We start from the raw sequence: 19,538 nt of genomic DNA, 5'->3' as shown, positions 1-19,538 counted from the left end.
TTTATAGTTTTTCTCTTAAGATATACATCAATATAGGCCACACTGGCTTAAAAATTTGCCATTATAAGAAAGTTAAGATGAATTAACAAAAGATATGAAACCAATACAAACAAGATAAAGCAGTAAGGATGCAGAATAAATAATGCAGAATAAAACTCTGGCTTTGCTGAACTAAGACACAGCCATATCAGACCAAATAAGAACATCCATATGGGATTTAACTGATTTAACTTATACATATTAACTTCACACTCTAAGCTGATTATTCTTTACTTTCCTGAGTGTTCCATGTAGAGAAATCTTTACTGTGATTGATTACCTCCTCCAGGGAGTAAGTATTTAAAAAAAAAAAAAAAAAGAAAAAGACTCAGAGAACAAGAAGACTTGCAGAAACAAGAGACTGAGATTGATGCTGCTGTCACGTAGCTCCCAGTTTCTTAATTTATTATGACAGTCTGAGACTCTAACTTCATAGCTGACAGCCACCAAGATTTATTCTACACTTTTGATTATTTCCCCATACCTAACAAAAAACCTTGGGCCTATGCTGATTTATACTCTCACTTGTTTTGGTACTTCTCCGATCACATTGGCTTAAGAAAGCAAACATACGGCAAATTAACATGTAAAGAAAGTTATATCTCATTTAACTGAGAAGATTAATGTGGGGTGACCAAACATTAGAGTACTTTTGAAGGAGGAAACTTTCAGATACGGAAATAGAAAAAGCAGGGTAAGAAAAGCAGTGTGCTCAGATCCTAGCTTCAAGAGGGCTGGACGTCAGAGGCCTTTCCATCAATCACAGTGAGAATTCGTATTTTTATTGGATTTCCAGAGTGAACATGGACATATTTTCAAAACCAGTCTCGAATTTTATGCTCCAAACTTCTGATAGCAACAATCCTATTTTCAAAGGTGTTGATTAACTGAAGTCCGTGGGACTGCATCCTGTGAAAAAACAGGGAGCAGTTCATCTGAGCTACACTAAATACATACTTTACGATGATGGCAGTCACGCACACAAAGTGCACTGAAGCACAGACTACAATATTTAAAGTAAGTGATTCTTAATTTGAGGGCTTCATAAGCTTTATAGAAATGTAGGACTTGACTTCTTGGTTGTTAAATGTTTTTTAAATTTGTACGCAAACACCATGATAACAATTCTCATCTGTCCATCATGGAACCTGCCATGAAGAGAGAAGGCTGCAATGGCTCAGAGTCTGGAAATTTCTACAGTTACCAGGTGTCATAAAACTAAATCTGAGGTTTAGAAGAGAAAGATCATCAGAATCTCTCAAAAGAGAGATTTAACTTGTATCTACAATTGTCTGCTACCACTTGCACCATGAAGACTCTCACAAGATGCAGGCAACCAAGTAATAAAAGTAAACACATATATACAGAAGTTGTATGTAAACATCTAATACAGAACTGTCTATAGAACATTTACTTATCATCCTAGCTATCCATATTTGCTCAGCACCTAGTCATCAGTTAGCAGAAGGCACTGCAGAATACTAGTACATGTTATAAAATCTGATGCATGCCACTGTACCACAAAGACTGGATACCTTAAATAGCTGTGATGAATCACAACTGTTATCACTAATCTAGTGTACAGACCAAGCAAGATTGATAAAAGATCTGAAAACAGTAATACAGTAAAAATTAGTTAGCTGAAGAAACATATCGGAAAGTAACTTTCTTCGTCACTTAGGCTTGCATCTGAAAAACAAAGAACTTTGAAAAATGCAGTCAAGTTTTTAATCCTGAAAGAATGCATTCATTACTAAAACTCAGTTAGTAAAAATTCACTAGAATTCAATTTGCAGCATGGATTTTTGTGTATGCACCCACTGCAGCTTGTCTGGGGGAGGTTCAGCAGCTTAATACCTCTGGTCCCCCATTTGCAGGGGTCCTCTGATCCCAAGGTTCTTACTATGCTCCAAGGACCCAATCGCTGCCAGTCATCGTTTGCAGAAATACAGAATACATGCAGGTTTGAAACATACAGATATATCTATTGTTAAAACTTGCATTTCAACACTTTTCATCTTGTCTGTAAATATATATTTATATACGATCCCATTTCCATCTTGTGCCTGGGCCCCTCACATTTAGAACAGATCCCCACTACTCAACCACTGAGCCCTGATTTGGGAGTCTGGCCTTCTTCTCTTAAGACATAAACCAACTGCCAAGTCCTGAAGTTCCGCTCAAGCAAAACTCTCACTGGAATCACTGGAAATGAGTAAGAGCTTCAAGATTTAGATTAGTAACTTTCTCTACAAAAATACCATAATTTTACATGTGTTTTAATAAAAACAAAGAGTTATGAAAAGAAGGCTATTAGGTGTATTCAACCCTCCCCCATCTGCCAAGGAGCTTAAGATTAGCAACCATGAAAATCTGGAAGAGAGTTTATGACTGATAATATTATTAGAGGCCCTGCTGATGTGCTAGAGGAGGACAATACTTAACTGTCAGCTCACCTAACAGTCTCCTGGAATTAGGAAAGAAGGGCAAGGAAAACTGGAAGACAGCCAAGAAAATGGACCATTTTTCAGCTTCTCTTTAAAATATGTGTTTTTATGAAACTAAAAGCAACTTTCCAAAAGCTGTTTAGTTTTATATTTAAAGTATTCACATTAAAGAAAAAATAAAATGTATTTTAACTGTTGGGAAACATAAAGAAAAATAAACATCAGTAATAGAAGCATTCATTTGGAGTTCAAGCAAGCAACACATTGTGCACAGCTGTCTGGAAAAGAAGAAAAATAAAGCTAAATTAAAAGGAAGACATTGGTCTCTTTAATCATACCAGTGATTATGCAATCCTAAATGAGTTATGTACTACTTCTTGACACTTTACATCTGGGAGCTTTAGAAATGATTTCTTATACACTTGCAAGTCTCCTCCCACTCCACATTGATAGGCAGATTAGGCCATAGTCCCCCGTCCCAGTGTATACATTCAGACAAACAGAAGGGTAGGAATAGGTAGATTTGGGTTTTAACTGTTTTGGGTTTGTTCTGAAAGAAAAACAGAGTGCTAGAACATTCACCAAAAGAGGATGAACGATACGATGTGATATACCTACATGTGTGTAGATACTAATGTTCTTTTTGTCACCTGAGCCAGATTGTAGATTACCACTACCCAGTCAAGAATGAAGCCTACATGCCAGGGTTAAAAACTCTCCTCTCTTAAAATAAACCAACAGATTTTAAAAGAGCACTGCAAAGCAGGAACTTGGGTTTAGATACTAACCTCAGACCTCAGAAGAAAAGAAATTGTATGATTACAAACATGAACCTGATTTTTATACTGATTTGGGATCCCAAGGCCCATTTTATAACAGGCAGTTGTTACTTCGAGGCCTGTGACCATCTGCTCCTGGTTTGTCTCAGAAGTTTCTCCTTTAGCTGCAGGCTCCAAATGACTTGCGATTGTTGCTCTGCTCCACCTACCAGTGCTGGCAGACTAGTACCACTCCTGGAGCAGGTTCAATTGCTCTGGGGAAAGTGCCACCTCTCCCTTCCCACAGGGGCTTCCACATGACTTAGTCACTTTGTCAAGAAATGCAAAATAGCATCTGAGAAGAGACAAATAAACCAGTAATGTCCATTTTTCAGGTGGGAAAATCAGGCCTTCTGCCCAAGGCACACCTTCAAGATTGTGGACATAACTAGGACTTTGCTCTTCAATTCTTTGCTACTGAATTCACAGCTGACACTGTGCTTGTGTTTTTGTCTACCATACTGAACATTCAGCTCTTGCAGAGCGCTCCATGGAATCTATAATGCACACTAGCAATTGCATTTCTGGCTTGATTTATAATCAGAAGTTCACTCTCCTTCCCAGGACTCTTCTTCATCAGACACAGAATTAACTGCTGAAGAAACATAAACTATACCGGATCATCAAAACCTACTTCTGTAGTTATTTTCAGGAGGTCTGACACACAAGAGAATTAATTGAGATATCATATTATAGATGTCCAAATTTAGTAATTGTTATTTTTCTGTAAGAGAAACCAAAGTTACACAGAATATTTGAAATAAGAGTGTGTAAGCAGGGATTCAGAAGGGTAAGGATTCTATTCTTGGCTATGCAGCAGATATCCAGACATCCTGTGCAAAGATTGAGAAGTAACTTAATCTGTTTGCCCTAGCTCCTCATCTATAAACAATGAAAATTGTATTTCTTTTCCTTAAAGGATTTTTTGAGGAAAATCTATTAGTATTTACAAGGTGTTCACATATGTTCCTGTATCACAGCAATTAATACCACAGAAAAACCTATAAATAAAAGATGTCTCTGAATACATTATGATAAATTTTCTGTCCATGTTCCTTTGTATCTTTTTTGAAGGTTTCTAAGAAGAGTTTACAACCTTCTTGAGCACACTTACTAATTAGAGAAATGATAAAGAGCAGAGGACTTTGTGAAAACTATGCTTATCTTTAGAAGAAAGAAGAGTTAAGATGAGCGCAACCCAGAAGGAAGAAGTGCTTCTGCAAAAAAGCAATGCTTACTCCCTTTTAAAAAGGGACTATCACAAATCAGAGCTAAGGAGAAAACTAAAAAAAAACCACACAAAACAGACAGATGAGTAGCACTTCATAGCCATTCATATTTATACCTGAACAGATAAGCAAAAGAAAACCATCACTCCATGCAATTCCATTCTTTAACCTGAAATACTTTTCACATCCAGATTTGGTTTAACAAACAGAAAACAATGAGTTGGGTCGATTTTTTAGGAAGAATTCCCTAACTATATGTACACAAAGGTCTGCCTACAGAAAAAAAGGAGAGAAGAGCAGAATGTGGAGGAGGTATTACGTGGCTTTCTCAAGTAAGAACCAATGACAGTCAGCTTTTGTGGCTACGTATTTTTCTTGCACACTCTTCATTCCCCATTTTTTCACATTTTGATCAGAGATAGGTGAATTCCAGAAGGCTTGGAACAGCTGGAATATCAGCTGATACGTGAGCCTTTGGCAAGGAAATTTTGCGGACCAAGGCTCTCTGCTTTCTGATCCGAATAGTCACGGCACTCTCTTCCAAATTCTATTTGCAGATGCTGAATAAATTTGTAAGACTTAGGCAGAAATACCAGCAAGAACTGCTTTCAGCGAGGTTTCTAGCAAGCTTTTTGTGCATAAATCCCAAGGATTAGTAATCCATGATAAGATTCAGAACTCTCTTCTTTGGTGATGCTTCAGACCAACACAGTCCATAATACTCTCCCAGGAAGCTTACATTTTTATACAGTAGGAGAGAGATTAATGTAAGATAATGGTACTCCACGTGAGAGTCCTTCAGGAGAAAGGAAAAATAATTCAACACTCTTTCTGAATTTCCCAGGTGGAGTAACCAAATATTATCACACTACCTCATTCACTTCTGTGGGGTTACAAAAAAAACCCAGAAAAATCTAATTCTTCACAGCAGCCTTTTTTGGATTTGATGACTCTTGCATCTTCTTTTTCATCTTGTCTTCCCTAGAAGAAAACTATACCTTTTCTTTCATTCTTCTGGCATTAGCCATGGCATTAGCCATGTTAGACTTCATGATCCTTATGGGTCCCTTCCAACTGGAGATATTCTATGATTCTATGTTTTCTAGATCACTCATTATTCTCACTGCTCTCTTTTGGCTTCATCCAAGTGCAATGCCCTAAACTGAACAGTCCACCACCAGCTGAAGCCTTACTGCTGCTAAAGGAGCAGAGGGTTTCTTATGATATGACAATTCCTATCCCAATAGCTTAAAAGTAAACTAAAAAACCCCAGAAAATTCTTTTTTACCCTTGTGGGTACAGTCTGGGGTCACCATACTGGCAGCTATGCCAAGCTCACCTGAAATTCTCCCTGAAAAGGAAGAAAAATTCTCAAGCCTTCTCTATGGCATCCCCAATCATCACGTATCTCACTTTGTACAACACCCAGGTTTACACCACCAGGCTCAATCTACCTCCTCTGCTATCTGCCTTACTGAAAGCCTCCATGAGGACACAAAGACAAAGTATACCCAACTGCCAAAGAGGCCTCAAATCAATAATGCACTTACACATATGCAAAAGTCCAGTCTTCTTACTTAATATTAAACCAAGAAATTTACAAAAACTAGGCAAATTAGGAACACCTTTAAGTGTCATGCTGAATCAGAGCAGGGATTATATTCTGAATAACCAGTTTCAAAGGCATAAGTCTTATCCATTGATACTCTGTAGTACAGATTCACAGATTTTACCAGATATGTGAGAACAGACTGATTTACCACAAATGAGATGGGTGAAGTGTTTGGCACTAATAGGAAGGATGATCAGTTATGCCATAAACTCTCCTAAAGGCAAGACAGAATGAAAATTGATAGCATGCCTCAACATGTGAAAGGCACAAAGAAAGAAAAATCAATTTAACAGCAGAAACACGGAGAAAAAATGATCAAACAGGAAAGAACATCTGGACCAGTGAGCTAATTGCTTATAAAAAAACACCAGACTGGTATTTCATATATGAGAAGGGAAAACATATTTCATGACTGGTTTCAAATGAAGGATAAAGAAAACCTATTGCATGAGACCAAATGTTAGTCTTGCATCCACTGAGCAGAATTTAGAGCAATTTTGAGAAAGAACTACTACTATTTCAAGTGATTACAGTGCTAAAATAAATTAATTTTAGCCAGACAAGGATATCATCATAGTTTGAATTCCCTGTGGTGTCATTTCATGTTATTTTTGAGAAATTCCTCAATAAAAATGTCAAATAGAGAGCAAGTTGAGTTCTCCCGAGGACAGTTTTGGACATTTTCCAGTACAAATTTTAACCATGAATTCTTAACCAAACATCTCCTCCCAACAAATAAATAAGTAAGAAATTTCACTTGATTAGAAAGAAAGAAATGTTGAAACAAGAATTCAGGAAAAAACACTTAACCTGTCAACTGCATCTGATCTAATTAGTTGTGAATACTCCAAGTTTGCTTTTATAAAGAAGATTTTAATCATCTTGCTATACTGACGTTACTAGAAAGACATCCAGTGAAGGTTTAAAAAGGAATGTAAACCCTGACAAGAAGAGGCTTAAGATTTTGCATAGACTTCAGTGAGGTCTGAGATGCAGAAATCCTAATGTAACGGTCTTGTCCATTACAACCTGTTTCCTAGAAGGCCCACAGGACTATCCGTGAACTATCATGGGGTCCCATCCCTAGACGTTCTATCTAAAATCACTAGACAAAGATTTTTGGGGATATGTGTGATAAAATGCGGACCAAGTCACTGAGAGAGTAATTCAGCTGTCTAAACATCAGAGTCAGATGCCATTTTAGATTCCTAATATTATTCCATCTAGCTTCCATCTCACACTCCAGATCTACTCCTGTAGATCTCTGGACTCAATGATTCTCATAGGTCCCCTCCAGCTTGAGATATTCTACGATTCTATGATCTCACACATCTGCCAGCTCCAGGGTGTTCTCACTGTCACGAGGCTCCTATATTTAGGCAGTCAAATCACCCCCAAAGAGTTCTTGCTGCGTGGCTCCTTACGTGCTGACAAAATGGACCCTGACAGTAATGCCTGGAAGGCCAAAGGATGGAGGAGAAGGAGGAACAGTGTAGTCTAATGTTGGGTCACTCCTAGCAAATCTTCTGTCCAAGCACATACACATCCACGGTGCTATATGAGAAGACGGTTCAGGAAGGGTTTTCAAAATCAACCTACTGCGAGTTTTATAGGGTCATCTACAAATTCCATCGAAATGACATAATTCTATACAAGATCCACTACAGCCCTGCTTAATGTGAACACAGACAATTTCAGCATGCTAATCAAACGTTACATGCCTTTTCTAAGAGGAACATAAACTTGATACATGGAATATATGATATGGTACCTAACTAGCAATCCTCATTTGACAGTTCTCTAAAGTCCTATAGAGGTTGGGGGAGGGCGGGGGGGGTATGAGAAGAGGAAAAAGATACGTCAGTAGAGGAATGTACTGAAAGGTGAAAAACATTGTCACTAATCTTGTGAAGAGTTCTTTGACTCCTTAAAATCCATGAAAAGTGGTTTCTCAAAAAAGCAAGAACAGGTGGAAACCAGTGGACTTATCAAAACTTTAATTCCTTTCAATACCTAATTTCCTCACGGGAAAAAACCAAATATCTTTGGAATAAATTTATCAAGTTTTACATGCTGGGAAAATTTTCCAAAAGGTTGTATGTGCAAATACAGGGTTTGTTTTTTATTTGAGACCTCACTGCATCCTCTTAAAAACAGCCAACTGCATTTACACACTTCTGGTAATGTAAGTGAAGGGAAATACAACTACTCCAGAAGGGAAAAGACTGTAACATCCCCCTTTTCAAAACTGATACTCTGCTAATGGGCACAAAGAAGCTATCCCAGCAGTCAGTATAACTGATAATACCAGCAACCAGCTAGGGACCAAATGATGACAGAGAAATGAAGTTCTGTCTTTTCTAGCAATGGTGTCCCAAATCTGAGTTAGTACACAACGGGCAGTCATAGCAAGATTTGCATGGCCACTGTCAGCATTAAAAAACTTCAGTCTGAGACCTTACAACCAGACACTTTCATCCTCAGTAAACCCACTCAAATTTTAAGGAAGGGAGAAAGAGGGATGTGCCTTGATTCCTTTTTCAGTGCCTCTAAGTAAAAGCAGCTATTTTACTGAGACATATCAAAGACCATTCATTAGTTGCAAATACTCAATCCGCGTTTGAGGAACAGAAACTTCCCCAGTCCGTGGTTTCAAAATTAGAAAGGCAGCTGTGACCTCTTTTAGCGTCCTGAAGTTGCACAGTGGGAGAAAGAGAGCCCTTTGCTATTATTCCCACTCATCTGTTTACTGAACCTGTTCTAGAAGCAACATGGTTCCTAACGCTTTTGGGGTAACACAGAAAGTCAGCTCAGAGTAGACCATGAATATGGGTAGACACTGATTCTAAAAAACCTGAAAGATCTCTTGGCAAGCTTTGGATCAATACTTTCAACTGTAGCCACCTGTTTATATTATTGTAGGCCCCCCCCCCCCCCCCAAGTGGCTGAAAAGAAATTAATGAAAAGAAAATTAGAAATTTGGCTATCTGTGTAGATCCAGCCTGTATGTTTCATGACCAGAGAGCAACAACACAGACAGCAGGGGTCCAAAAAAATCCCACAGATCTCCTGAACCTTTATCAGGTCACTCCTTTTGCCGTTCATACTTGCTAACCTACTTTTCCCTACTAATATGGGAATCATTTGGAAACAAAGTTGAAAGTAGCAAGCTGTTTGGGAAAACGTACAGACACAGTTATTTGAATTCCAAATAGTTGAACTATTTGATTATGTTTGTGTCCTGTTATTAAGAGATATTTATGAACATTAGTATAAGTAGAGTTTTTCTTTATTTTTTAAATGAATGGCTGGTGGCTCTTTGTATAAGAAATACCTCTTGCACAATGAATCATTTGACCATCTCAGGTTGAGGCAAATAAATCTCTTTAGTCTGTTCTATCAAATGAAATTTGGACATTTGAGTCAAAATCCTGTCAATGGTCAGGATATACAATCCATCTGAACAAATATTACTCACTTTGAAAATGAACACAGTAGGAAATACATCTACTGAAAGGCTAACCAAATCCTTGCTCAGAAATTCTAGTTGTTCCATTGATTCAGTGAGTGCAGACTGGTTTTACTAGACTTTATTATTTCTGGTTCACTACCTGATTTCTTGACTTCTATTGCAAAGAATCTCAGTTTTTACCAAGTAAAGGTGCTGCATGATACAGAAGAAAATACCCGCTTCCCACACTGTTTTATAAACATCACCTTCAAATGAATTTGGGACTGTACTAAACACTGGCCATTGCATTTATATGGGGAATATTGAGAAAGATAGTCCCTAGGCACTAGGATTTAGCTAAAAAGACTACCAAGTAAGCAGGTATGGGAAACTGGACATAGCAGTCAAAGTTTATTTCCAGGCAACTGGTGTGAAGAAATTTCAAAACAAAACATATACTTTTTTAGCTTACAGGGTAAACCCAACCTATTTAAACCAGAGCAATGGACATGAATCAGAAAAACAGATCCCAAAATTCTCAGACTGCTGAAGCAATTAAGATCCTGCTCTGAACATGGCTTTGTACAGTTAGTGGACCATGTCCCTCCCCTTTGTAAATAGCTATTACTGGTAGCTGTTTCTTCTGCCCTGTTTTATTGTCCAAGTATTCCTTCATCACACTTGTACTTTAACATTCTGTGATTTATGTTCACACAGCGTATCCCAGAACTATGTTACCCTAAAAGGGACAAAAGGGGGGGGGGGGGGCTCTAAAGATATGACTGGAATTACAAAAGTTGGAAGAAACAGACAAAATATATTTAAGTGGATGGGACAGATTAGTTTTCTTGAAAAAGAAGCCCAAACATCCAGCACAGGCTTTGGAGGTCGGGTTTTTTTAGCAATGTTACAGATAGGCAAACTGATTTGAATATGTTAGGATTAAGAGTGCCAACTTTAAGGGTCTGGTCTAAACCACACTGGAGTCAATGGACAGGTTTGAAGTTACTCAGTGTGATCTGGATCAAGTCTTTACTGAAAACATACCAGATGACAAAATGCAGCCAAGCAGACCAGGCCTTCTTACCACAGCCATGAAATGAAAATTTCTTGCCAGCGTTCACTACTTACCAAGACAGTTGTGGCCATCATGGGCTAACATGAACCCATCATAGCATGTACACCTGTAGTTGCCTGGAATGTTGATACACTCATGGACACAACCCCCATTGTAGAAGTCATTTTCACACTCGTCGATATCTAAAACACAAGAGGAGGAAAAAGAAGCTTTTGTAAAACGAGAATGCTAAGAATACAGAAAAATTTCTCCAGCTGAGCAAGGTCTTCAAATATATGCATGTTCCTAAGCTTTCTATATACTCATATTGCATATTTCATCCAACAGATGGCTCAGGGAATTACTGACTGAATATATCAGGGTCATATAAGACTGAAAAGCAGCAAGCCACACCTGATTTGGTACATTTTTTTATGTTTAAAATGTATGTTTTGGGTTTTGTCTTTAAAATAATCAAGCAGACAATGAGTTAAACCTTTGAATTTGTTGTAACAAACAACTACATGAAACATGCTATTAATATGGCATAAGACAAGAGAAAAGCATGCCTTGTTTAACAAAAAATTGTATTCTCAGAACAAGGAAGATCTGGTATACTCCTGACAATACATAAGGCTGTAGTTCTGTCCAATAAACCTTGAAAAACGCCATTTCTGAAAAAGCTGTCACAGTCCACTGAGCTCTATGAAGTTACAATTGATAACTTGGTACAGTTTTGTCTGTGTCTTGGCCCCCCCCCCCCCCCGAAAATTAAGTCCTATTATCATTTTCTGTATTAATTCATTTACTGCAACAACAACAACAACAAGTCCAACATTTTATTCTTGGAAGGTATGCTAGAATTTTTTTTTTTTTTGTACATTGGCCTATATCTGAAAGAGTACCATGATAAGAGAGATGCATTCTGCTTCAACTACAAACAATCCTGTCATGATCTTCCCTCCCTCATAAAAAAAATCACTTCTTCACTCATTCTAGAAAGTGCAAACTTTCTTCTTTTTACAGACTGTATCTTGGCTTATACATGGAATGTCAGCATCACAGTCACTGCCGTGAATCATTCAGTGGTCCACATCAACCAACTAAAAATACACAAATAATTATAGACAACCTCATAGCTTGGTAACTATCAGCTCTAAATCTGTGGTGTGCTAGACCAAAAACCCCAGCTACTGTCCCTAAGCTAGACAGTGCATGATAAATGGATAAAGTAATCTTCTTAGAAAATCACCTGTTAGTACATCAGAGCTACCCTGGCTGTACATTTCAATCGTACCTTCCATTGCAGAGGTGGTTGAAATATTTCTGAATTAGGTTCATGTTCATGCAGCCTTTTTTTTTTTTTTTCTTTTTCTTTTCTTTTTCTTTTTTTTTTTTAACTTTTTAAAAGTACTCCAGGAAAAGCTTTGCTACCCAGTATCATACCCAGACACAACCCCAAAACAGCAAGGTAGTTTGTTAAAACCAGATTCTTCTGAAAAGCCAGCTCTGACTCAGTCACTCAATACTTTCAGCATTTCTGGCCCCTGGACTGAGTTTGGCTAGGTTTGTCCTTCCTTGCACAATCCTCTGAGAAGCTGCATCTGTCAAGAGCAGGGACAGGCTTCTCCCAAGTTTTTTTGCAAGCCTTCCCCCTCAGGTCAGCCCCTCCCAGAAACCTACCTGAAACTCAGAATAGCCCAGGTCTCCATCTACTTCCCTCCAACAGCTCTGAAGCTCCCCTTCTACAATCTCCTCAGCAGCTTGAAATGGGAATTACAAATTCGGCTTTATCTGCAAAACTGGTTGGCTTTTTTGTAACTCAGCATTCAGCACCACAAAAATACTACAAATAAGCTGGAGAAAGGATCTTCCTAACAAAAATACAATCTGCGGCTTTCTTTCAACCACTGCTCTGTTTCAGAAAGTTCCCATCCTTTACTAACGATTTCCATCCATTAGTTGTACAAGTGCCGAGTTAGCACAGCCTGTGGATGTGCTCTGCTTTCTGGAGTCTAGTATGACAACAAAGAGATACGTCTGTGATTTTTCCTGAAAACAATAACCAACAAGTCAATTACTGCATATTGGACTCATTCCAAACACACCTGCAGCATGGCAGTGCAAAGTCCCAGAAAAGCCGCTCTCCTTTATTTACAGCCCAGCGTGCTTGGGTGCATATTGCCAAAGCTCTCCAGTGAGGTTTCCACTTAGCAGATATTTGCAGCTTCCATAACCATTCATGAATACTTCCAGAAACTTCCTAACATTCTCAGGCTACAGGGACAAAAAGAGACCTCTACAGCAATGCCATGTTTTAACAGGCCAAGTCAATAATCAAAAAGCACATAACTTGATTTTGATGTCAGGTGTGTCGGGCGTTCCTTCAGGACACTCAGGAAAAATGGTAACTTCATTTTAAGATGTGTTCTTAACTTTATCCAGCACTGAGTGTCATGGTTTAACCCCAGCCAGCAACCAAGCACCACACAGCCGCTCGTTCATCTCCCTCCCAGTGGGATGGGGGAGAAAATCAGAAGGGTAAAAGTGACAAAACTCATGGGCTGAGATAAAGACAGTTTAAGAGGTAAAGCAAAAGCCACGCACGCAAGCAAAGCAAAACAAAGAATTCATTCACTACGTCCCATCAGCAGGCAGGTGTTCGGCCATCTCCAGGAAAGCAGGGCTCCATCACGCATAACAGTTACTTGGGAAGACAAAATGCCATAACTCTGAACGTCCCCCCTTCTTTCTTCTTCCCCCAGCTTTATATACTGAGCATGACATCACACGGTATGGAATATTCCTTTGGCCAGTTTGGGTCAGCTGTCCCAGCTCTGTACCCTTCCAACTTCTTGTGCCCCTCCAGCTTTCTTGCTAGCTGGGCATGAGAAGCTGAAAAATCCTTGACTTACTATAAACACTACTTAGCAACAACTAAAAACACCAGTGAGTTATCAACATTGTTCTCATACTAAATCCAAAACGTAACACTATATCAGCTACTATAAAGAAAATTAACTCTATCCCAGCCAAAACCAGGACACCGAGTTTCTTCATAAGAGGGAACTCAGAAGAAAGTTTTATCAGTTGTTATGTTATTCAGCATCAGACTGCCTAGGGCTGATCAATTAATTCCCTTTTTTCAAACAATGAATCAAATAGGACTATTTGTTTAAATAAGTGATGGGAGAGCCTTCAAAAGGCACAAAAATCAAAGAATTGTGAAGCCTGATGAATGTCTACCCTTATATAATACTTATTTCTAAAAAGCTGTACTGTGATGAGCAGCACAAGGTGCTGATGTAATACAAATACTTAAGTTCCAGAAAGGGTAATCTAACAGATATATAAACCAGGAAAATAACAAAAGGAACAGATTCTTTTCATCTTTCTCTCTCAAGGAGTTCCAGTTACATTAAATTTTGCAAAAGGATTAGAAGATTACTTCTCCCTTTTGTACCCCAGGAGCTGTACAAAACTAGGAGTGGAGCCAAACATTCTACCTATTTTTAAGAGACATGTTGTGGGGTTTTTAATGTTTCTTTCCCCTCCAAAACCACATTGCTTTTTAAGCGACTTCACCTGGCAGGCTGACTGGAATTTCTATCTCCAGTATTGCTAGTAAAACACCAAGGGGGTAAGATTGGTGAATTTAACACTTTATTTTTTAAAACAAAAACAAACAAACAAAAACCCCACCAAAAGCATGCACACAAAGTGTGCAAAATCCAAATGTTGAACTTTTTTCAAGCTCCAGCTGCATCAAGGGAAAAGCAGACAACGTGCCTGCAAACCATGCAAACACCACCCCATCTTTTCTTCTCATGTATCTGGAGGAGGACATTCACTGAAGCATTCTTTAAAAAAAGTCCTAAACAACTGTAATTTATGGGCAGAATATTACATCTGACATGGCAGGATATGGCTTCCTTAGCAAACTTAATATAGCGATAAAAGCAATAGGAGTACATTCAAACACATAAAACCTGCAGGCTTGCTCTTAATTTTATCTATTGTAAAACTCAGAATTTGCAGGAGCCAGCTATGTTCATTTCCTTTTTGTTAGGTCATATCCTATTATTCTTTTTTTCCTGTAATTGATAGAATTGGGTGTTAATCAAACTCTTGACTCCAAACGTCTCTAACTCAGAAAGTTAACTCTTCCCACTAATTTTGTAGCTTTAAGTTTTGTCCTTAACATTTTTAGTGTTTGATCACTTAATACTGTCTTTCATCATGAATGAATTACCGTAACACAAAAACGAAACAAGAGAAACACAGAAATGTTGCAATTGAACCACAGAATTGCTGTGCTGGATGCAGGTGCATATACCGTTGAATTAGCAAGGTTTACCGCAATCTAGCTCTCAGTGGGAAACCTAAAGTTTTACCTAAACTGGCAAAATATTTACAAAGTTTTCACTCCAGTAAATTTTGGCTGTGCTGACAGGCAACTCTTGGAGAGTTTAGTGAAGAAAAGACCTTAAAAAAGTATTGTAATTTCCTCTCTAAGAGGAATTCATTTCATATGGGTATTACAATGGCAGCAATTAAGGAGCCCTGGAAAAAAATTAAATGCACCAAAATGATTAAGGCGGCGTAGGGCCATTTATAATAATGACATAGTCTGCCAAGAACCTGTTTGGGCTTACTGTGTTCAGATGAGACAGCAACTCCCAATGCCAGAGCTGGGTGTAAGCAACCGCAACCAACCATCAGGTGCTGGCGAGATAGTTTTGACCATCTCTTTCTGGAACTGGCTTGGGAAATCTCCAAAATCCACTGCTTCTTTCAAACGTTTTAAAGGAAAAAAATTATCAGGAAAAAAAGAGATAAAAAGAAGCTTGTTTACTTGGGTATACTAGTAACTGTACTGGTTCAGCTATTTGCCAAGGCGAAAGAAGCTTGGAAACTACATCATAATTCCTTCTGTAAAGCAAAGGTGAATCTTTTTGTTACAGCCTGGAAATAACTCTCTTTCAGCAGCCCTAGGGAACACAGCACTGTGATGCTCTGTTGTTGTCCTCCTCAATGAGCAGTGGTGTTACTTAAAGAGTACATACTGGATGAGACTACAATTATTATATAAGCATCCAAGAACTTTTAAAAAAAACTAGACAAGTATCTGAGAAAATCCAAGCATTTGTTACCATGAGGAAGTGCTGTAATTTACAATCACTGTATTTCAGTTATAGAAAAAGAATTTGAAGTTGTCTTCTTTAAGTGACCTATTTCTTTTTAGTCTGAGGGGACCTGTATCTACCTTATACATACTGGGGTTGGTTCTTCTTTCATTATTACTGGTGAAACTGACACTATCCTAGAAATTTGTTTCATTTGTGTATTCTGCAACAAAGGGATGGCACTCTCAGAAGTCTCACAAGGCCACCCTACAGAGAAGCAGCTCTTCCAGGAGCACATACAACTTGGCTAAGAAATGTTCAAAATAAAACAAGAATCAATCTCTGGAGGTAATTTAGTAAACACAAATTCCAATTGATTTTGAAAGGAATAATTTATGTGCTTGGACATTTTAAAATAAATAGCCAAAGGAAGCTGTCTGTGCACATCAATTTCTTCTAATTTAGAGAACCAAAACCAAAACTTGGCACACAGGTATATAATGGAGACGTAGAATATTTCCTAAAGGAGCTGGATCCATAAAATAGCTAGAAAAATACATATTAAAGTCTTTGTAAGTGTATCTTGATGGATAAATCCACATTTTTTTTGGTATCTGAAGAGAAAAATATTTTGGTGTTCATCTTTATCTATTTATCTCGCTGCTTTAAACAAAATACTGCCAAAGAGGCATTATGCAGACAGTAAATAACATTGTCCTTACGAACTTGCCAGCAAAGAAACTGTTTTTACCTTCCTGCTCCATGAGAGGTTGCTGCTAGCCCCCTACAGAGGAGAAAGCATACCACTTGCAGAATTCTCTATTATCAGTAGTCTTCTGCTAAAAAAAAGTCATATTACAGTTCTGCAGTTGCAGCATGTTGCCTGCTTATCCAGAACTGGTATGCAGCAAAGGACATTGCAAAATGCTGGAACACATATTTCCACGTGGTAATATTTTGCACTTTTATGGCTTCTCTCTTAAAAGGTTTCAAAAATTTTTACTGATTCTTTACTGAGTTTCGGTCAGTGTTCCTCCTAGGACTAACACACTATCCTCATTTCCACAGAAAAATACAGGAGAAAAGCCCCACCCTAGGTTCCAAATCCTAAACAGTTAAGAATAGAGCTACAGTATGAACAGAGCTGTCTTCATCACTGCATAGTTTTGTGCAACCTTGATCTCAGATGCTTGGGAAAGAAGTGACCTTGTAATATGCAAAGGTAAAAAGCCCCAAGGTGAAATCCCAATCCTACAAAAGCCAAGAGGCATTTTTGCCATTGGCTTCATGAAGCAAGGAAGACGTTTCCTGGGACTCACAGCAAAGATACGCGAGACGGGATCAGCACTTAAATTTCTTGTTTCCACTTCCAACTCAGAGCAAGCAGCACTTCACTTTTAAGGAAACAGGCAGAAATGAAGTAACATGCACACTGACAAGAACACAAACAAGTTCAAGTCCTGGATCATAATCAGATCAGCATCTTATTCTTTTTAATGAATGGATTTGGGGACTGTAAAAGCCATTAAAATAAATAAAAACAACATGGGAATACTTAGATATACTCTGTTTCTTTGGCAGATTCTACGTTTAATATACTTTCAGCAGTTATACACACACACTGGATAACCTGAACCTAAGGCATTTGTATTTCTCAAATCAAAATGCACTTTCCTTAAGAAGGGAACCAGCTCCAGAACTAAAGACGAGGAAAAAAGCTCACACATAGGTTAAAGACTGTTTTAGTTAAGTGCATGCCAAATTTGCCAAAAGTTCAGCTCTCTGGAAAGTGTTCAACCCAAGCAAGAATACTAAAATGATTAGATTCTCAAGAGGAGTTTAGCATCAGCACATTTCCACATGCTCAAAGTTATTTGAAGTCCACTCAGCTCTGCTCTTAAAAGTTGCAAGAGTTGACCCAGCTAGATGTATGAAGAATCAGCTGGGACAATGTTATCAATCCCACTCAACCTGACCTGCCAAAATACCGTTTCCCTCTGTGAGTTTTGTGATAGCAGAATTGGGCATCTACTCCAAGCCCAAATTTTATGAAGAAAATACTGACATATCAAATTAATTCATTTTTTTTTCTACTCCAAACAAAACCTTGACCTTCACCTCAGAGTGAAGTCTGCTTCTGAAAATCCCTTCCCATGAAAAGCTTTGTAAGTCACTTTTTTGATAAGAGAAAACAAATTAAAATCTATTATTTGTTACATCTGGTTCTTCCTGAGACACTTTATTTTTTGACTCATAAATGTTAACATCTTTATTCTTCAGGTGCTGTGACCTTGGAAATGTTACAATCTAATGAATCAGAGGAACACACAGTGCAGTTTTTACAGCTTTCAAGTTGTCATGATGTTTTCAAGATGCTTGTGCCCAAGAAAACTGTAAAATTTGATAGCCCTTAGGACTACTCTGAGAGCCAAGGTCAAGGGTGAGCAGGCTGGGAATAGGGTAAAATCAGAAAAAGCAGCCTGATGTTTCTCTGTGGAGAAAGGAAAAAGAACAGGTACAATAGCTTGTTCAGCATGAGGTTTTTTCAGTGTAAATCCCTCAAGAGCCTTTCCACTATGGGTACTGCCCCTCCAATGTTTTTCCCATTAGTGCATCCACAAAGAAAAAAAAAATTCAATTTTACAACTTCCTTAAAATGTCACAAACCCCTATTTTCCAGTATTAAACCAGCAATAAAATGAAAATGCCATGCCAACTTAGTAGAGATGATTTGGATGCAACCTGTGGTATTGTTGGGGTGTTTTTCTGTAAGCCATTTCATACAGTCTCCAGAAAACATCAAGTACTTTGTAGAAGTTTTATTTGTTTCCTTTTCTTCTGTGACAGCTGATCACAAAGTTCTTCATGCTTTATATCTTGTTAAAGCACTTGTCTGAGAAAAGGGGGGGGGGGGGGAAGTGGAATACAAACCAAACTATGTAGAGGTATGTCCAGCTGGTTAAACAGCACATACATTATTTTAAAGTGTGAACAGCTTCATATTTAGAACTATCTTGCCTAAAAACACTTAGGATGCATTTGGAAAGCAGATGAGACATCGTCCCATTTATTACTGGCTGTAGGATAGGACTTCTTTACTTTCTATTTGTTTCATACTTTTTTCTCTGACTACCATTATTATCTCCTAATTTTAGAGAAAGCACAGAGACACCTATTGCAGATCCTTATTTTGTCCTGTATCTGAATTTGTTTCCTATTATTACACTGATCACAGCAAGCATGAATCAAATTGTCAAGTCGCAGAGTAAGGATGGCCTTATAAGAGTCACCTTCACTGCTCGGGAAAAAACATTCAAGCTTTCAGACACACAAGTACTTCTCAAAGGAGGCAATGGAGTACATGAACTTCCGATTTTATCAGCTGTAAAAAACGTAGGTGTGTTTAGCACTTGTTATTTTGCAAGTTTTAGTTAATGATCTTCGAACATTGTTTATCATACAAAGAGAGAATTAAAGAGTCCTATTCAAACACTCTAGTTGCTAGACAGTGGCAAGCACCCAATGCTGTAAGCAGAATTCAGCTGACCCAGCTCACATACTGTTAAATGAAACAAGGCAATAGACTGTGAAAATCCAAACTTTTTTGCAGTAGCTGAATGATTATATTTTACATTTTTGGTGAATGACCATCACATTCTTCATTCATTGATAAGAAATACGGTCTCTGGAGACACCCTTCCTTATATTTTTCTTAAATTCACCTTCCCTTCCTCAGTTTCCTGTCTCTGTTCTCCTTCC

At 38.2% G+C, this 19,538-nt stretch overlaps 1 protein-coding gene across 3 annotated transcripts in view; it reads right to left on the bottom strand.

Moving 5' to 3' along the window:
* SCUBE1 (signal peptide, CUB domain and EGF like domain containing 1) overlaps positions 1-19,538 on the bottom strand; it is a 253,704-nt gene that overhangs the window by 172,067 nt on the left and 62,099 nt on the right. For all 3 annotated transcript variants that reach the window (XM_069806968.1, XM_069806970.1, XM_069806969.1), the window contains one exon: positions 10,728-10,856. In XM_069806968.1, coding sequence (XP_069663069.1) covers positions 10,728-10,856 — 129 coding nt within the window. The remainder of the gene's footprint in view (positions 1-10,727; positions 10,857-19,538) is intronic.

The sequence above is a fragment of the Haliaeetus albicilla genome, chromosome 19 (assembly GCF_947461875.1).
Source record: "Haliaeetus albicilla chromosome 19, bHalAlb1.1, whole genome shotgun sequence".
NCBI lineage: Eukaryota > Metazoa > Chordata > Aves > Accipitriformes > Accipitridae > Haliaeetus > Haliaeetus albicilla.
The sequence above is the reverse complement of the archived record's forward strand: the minus strand, read 5'-3'. Positions and strand labels throughout refer to the sequence as shown.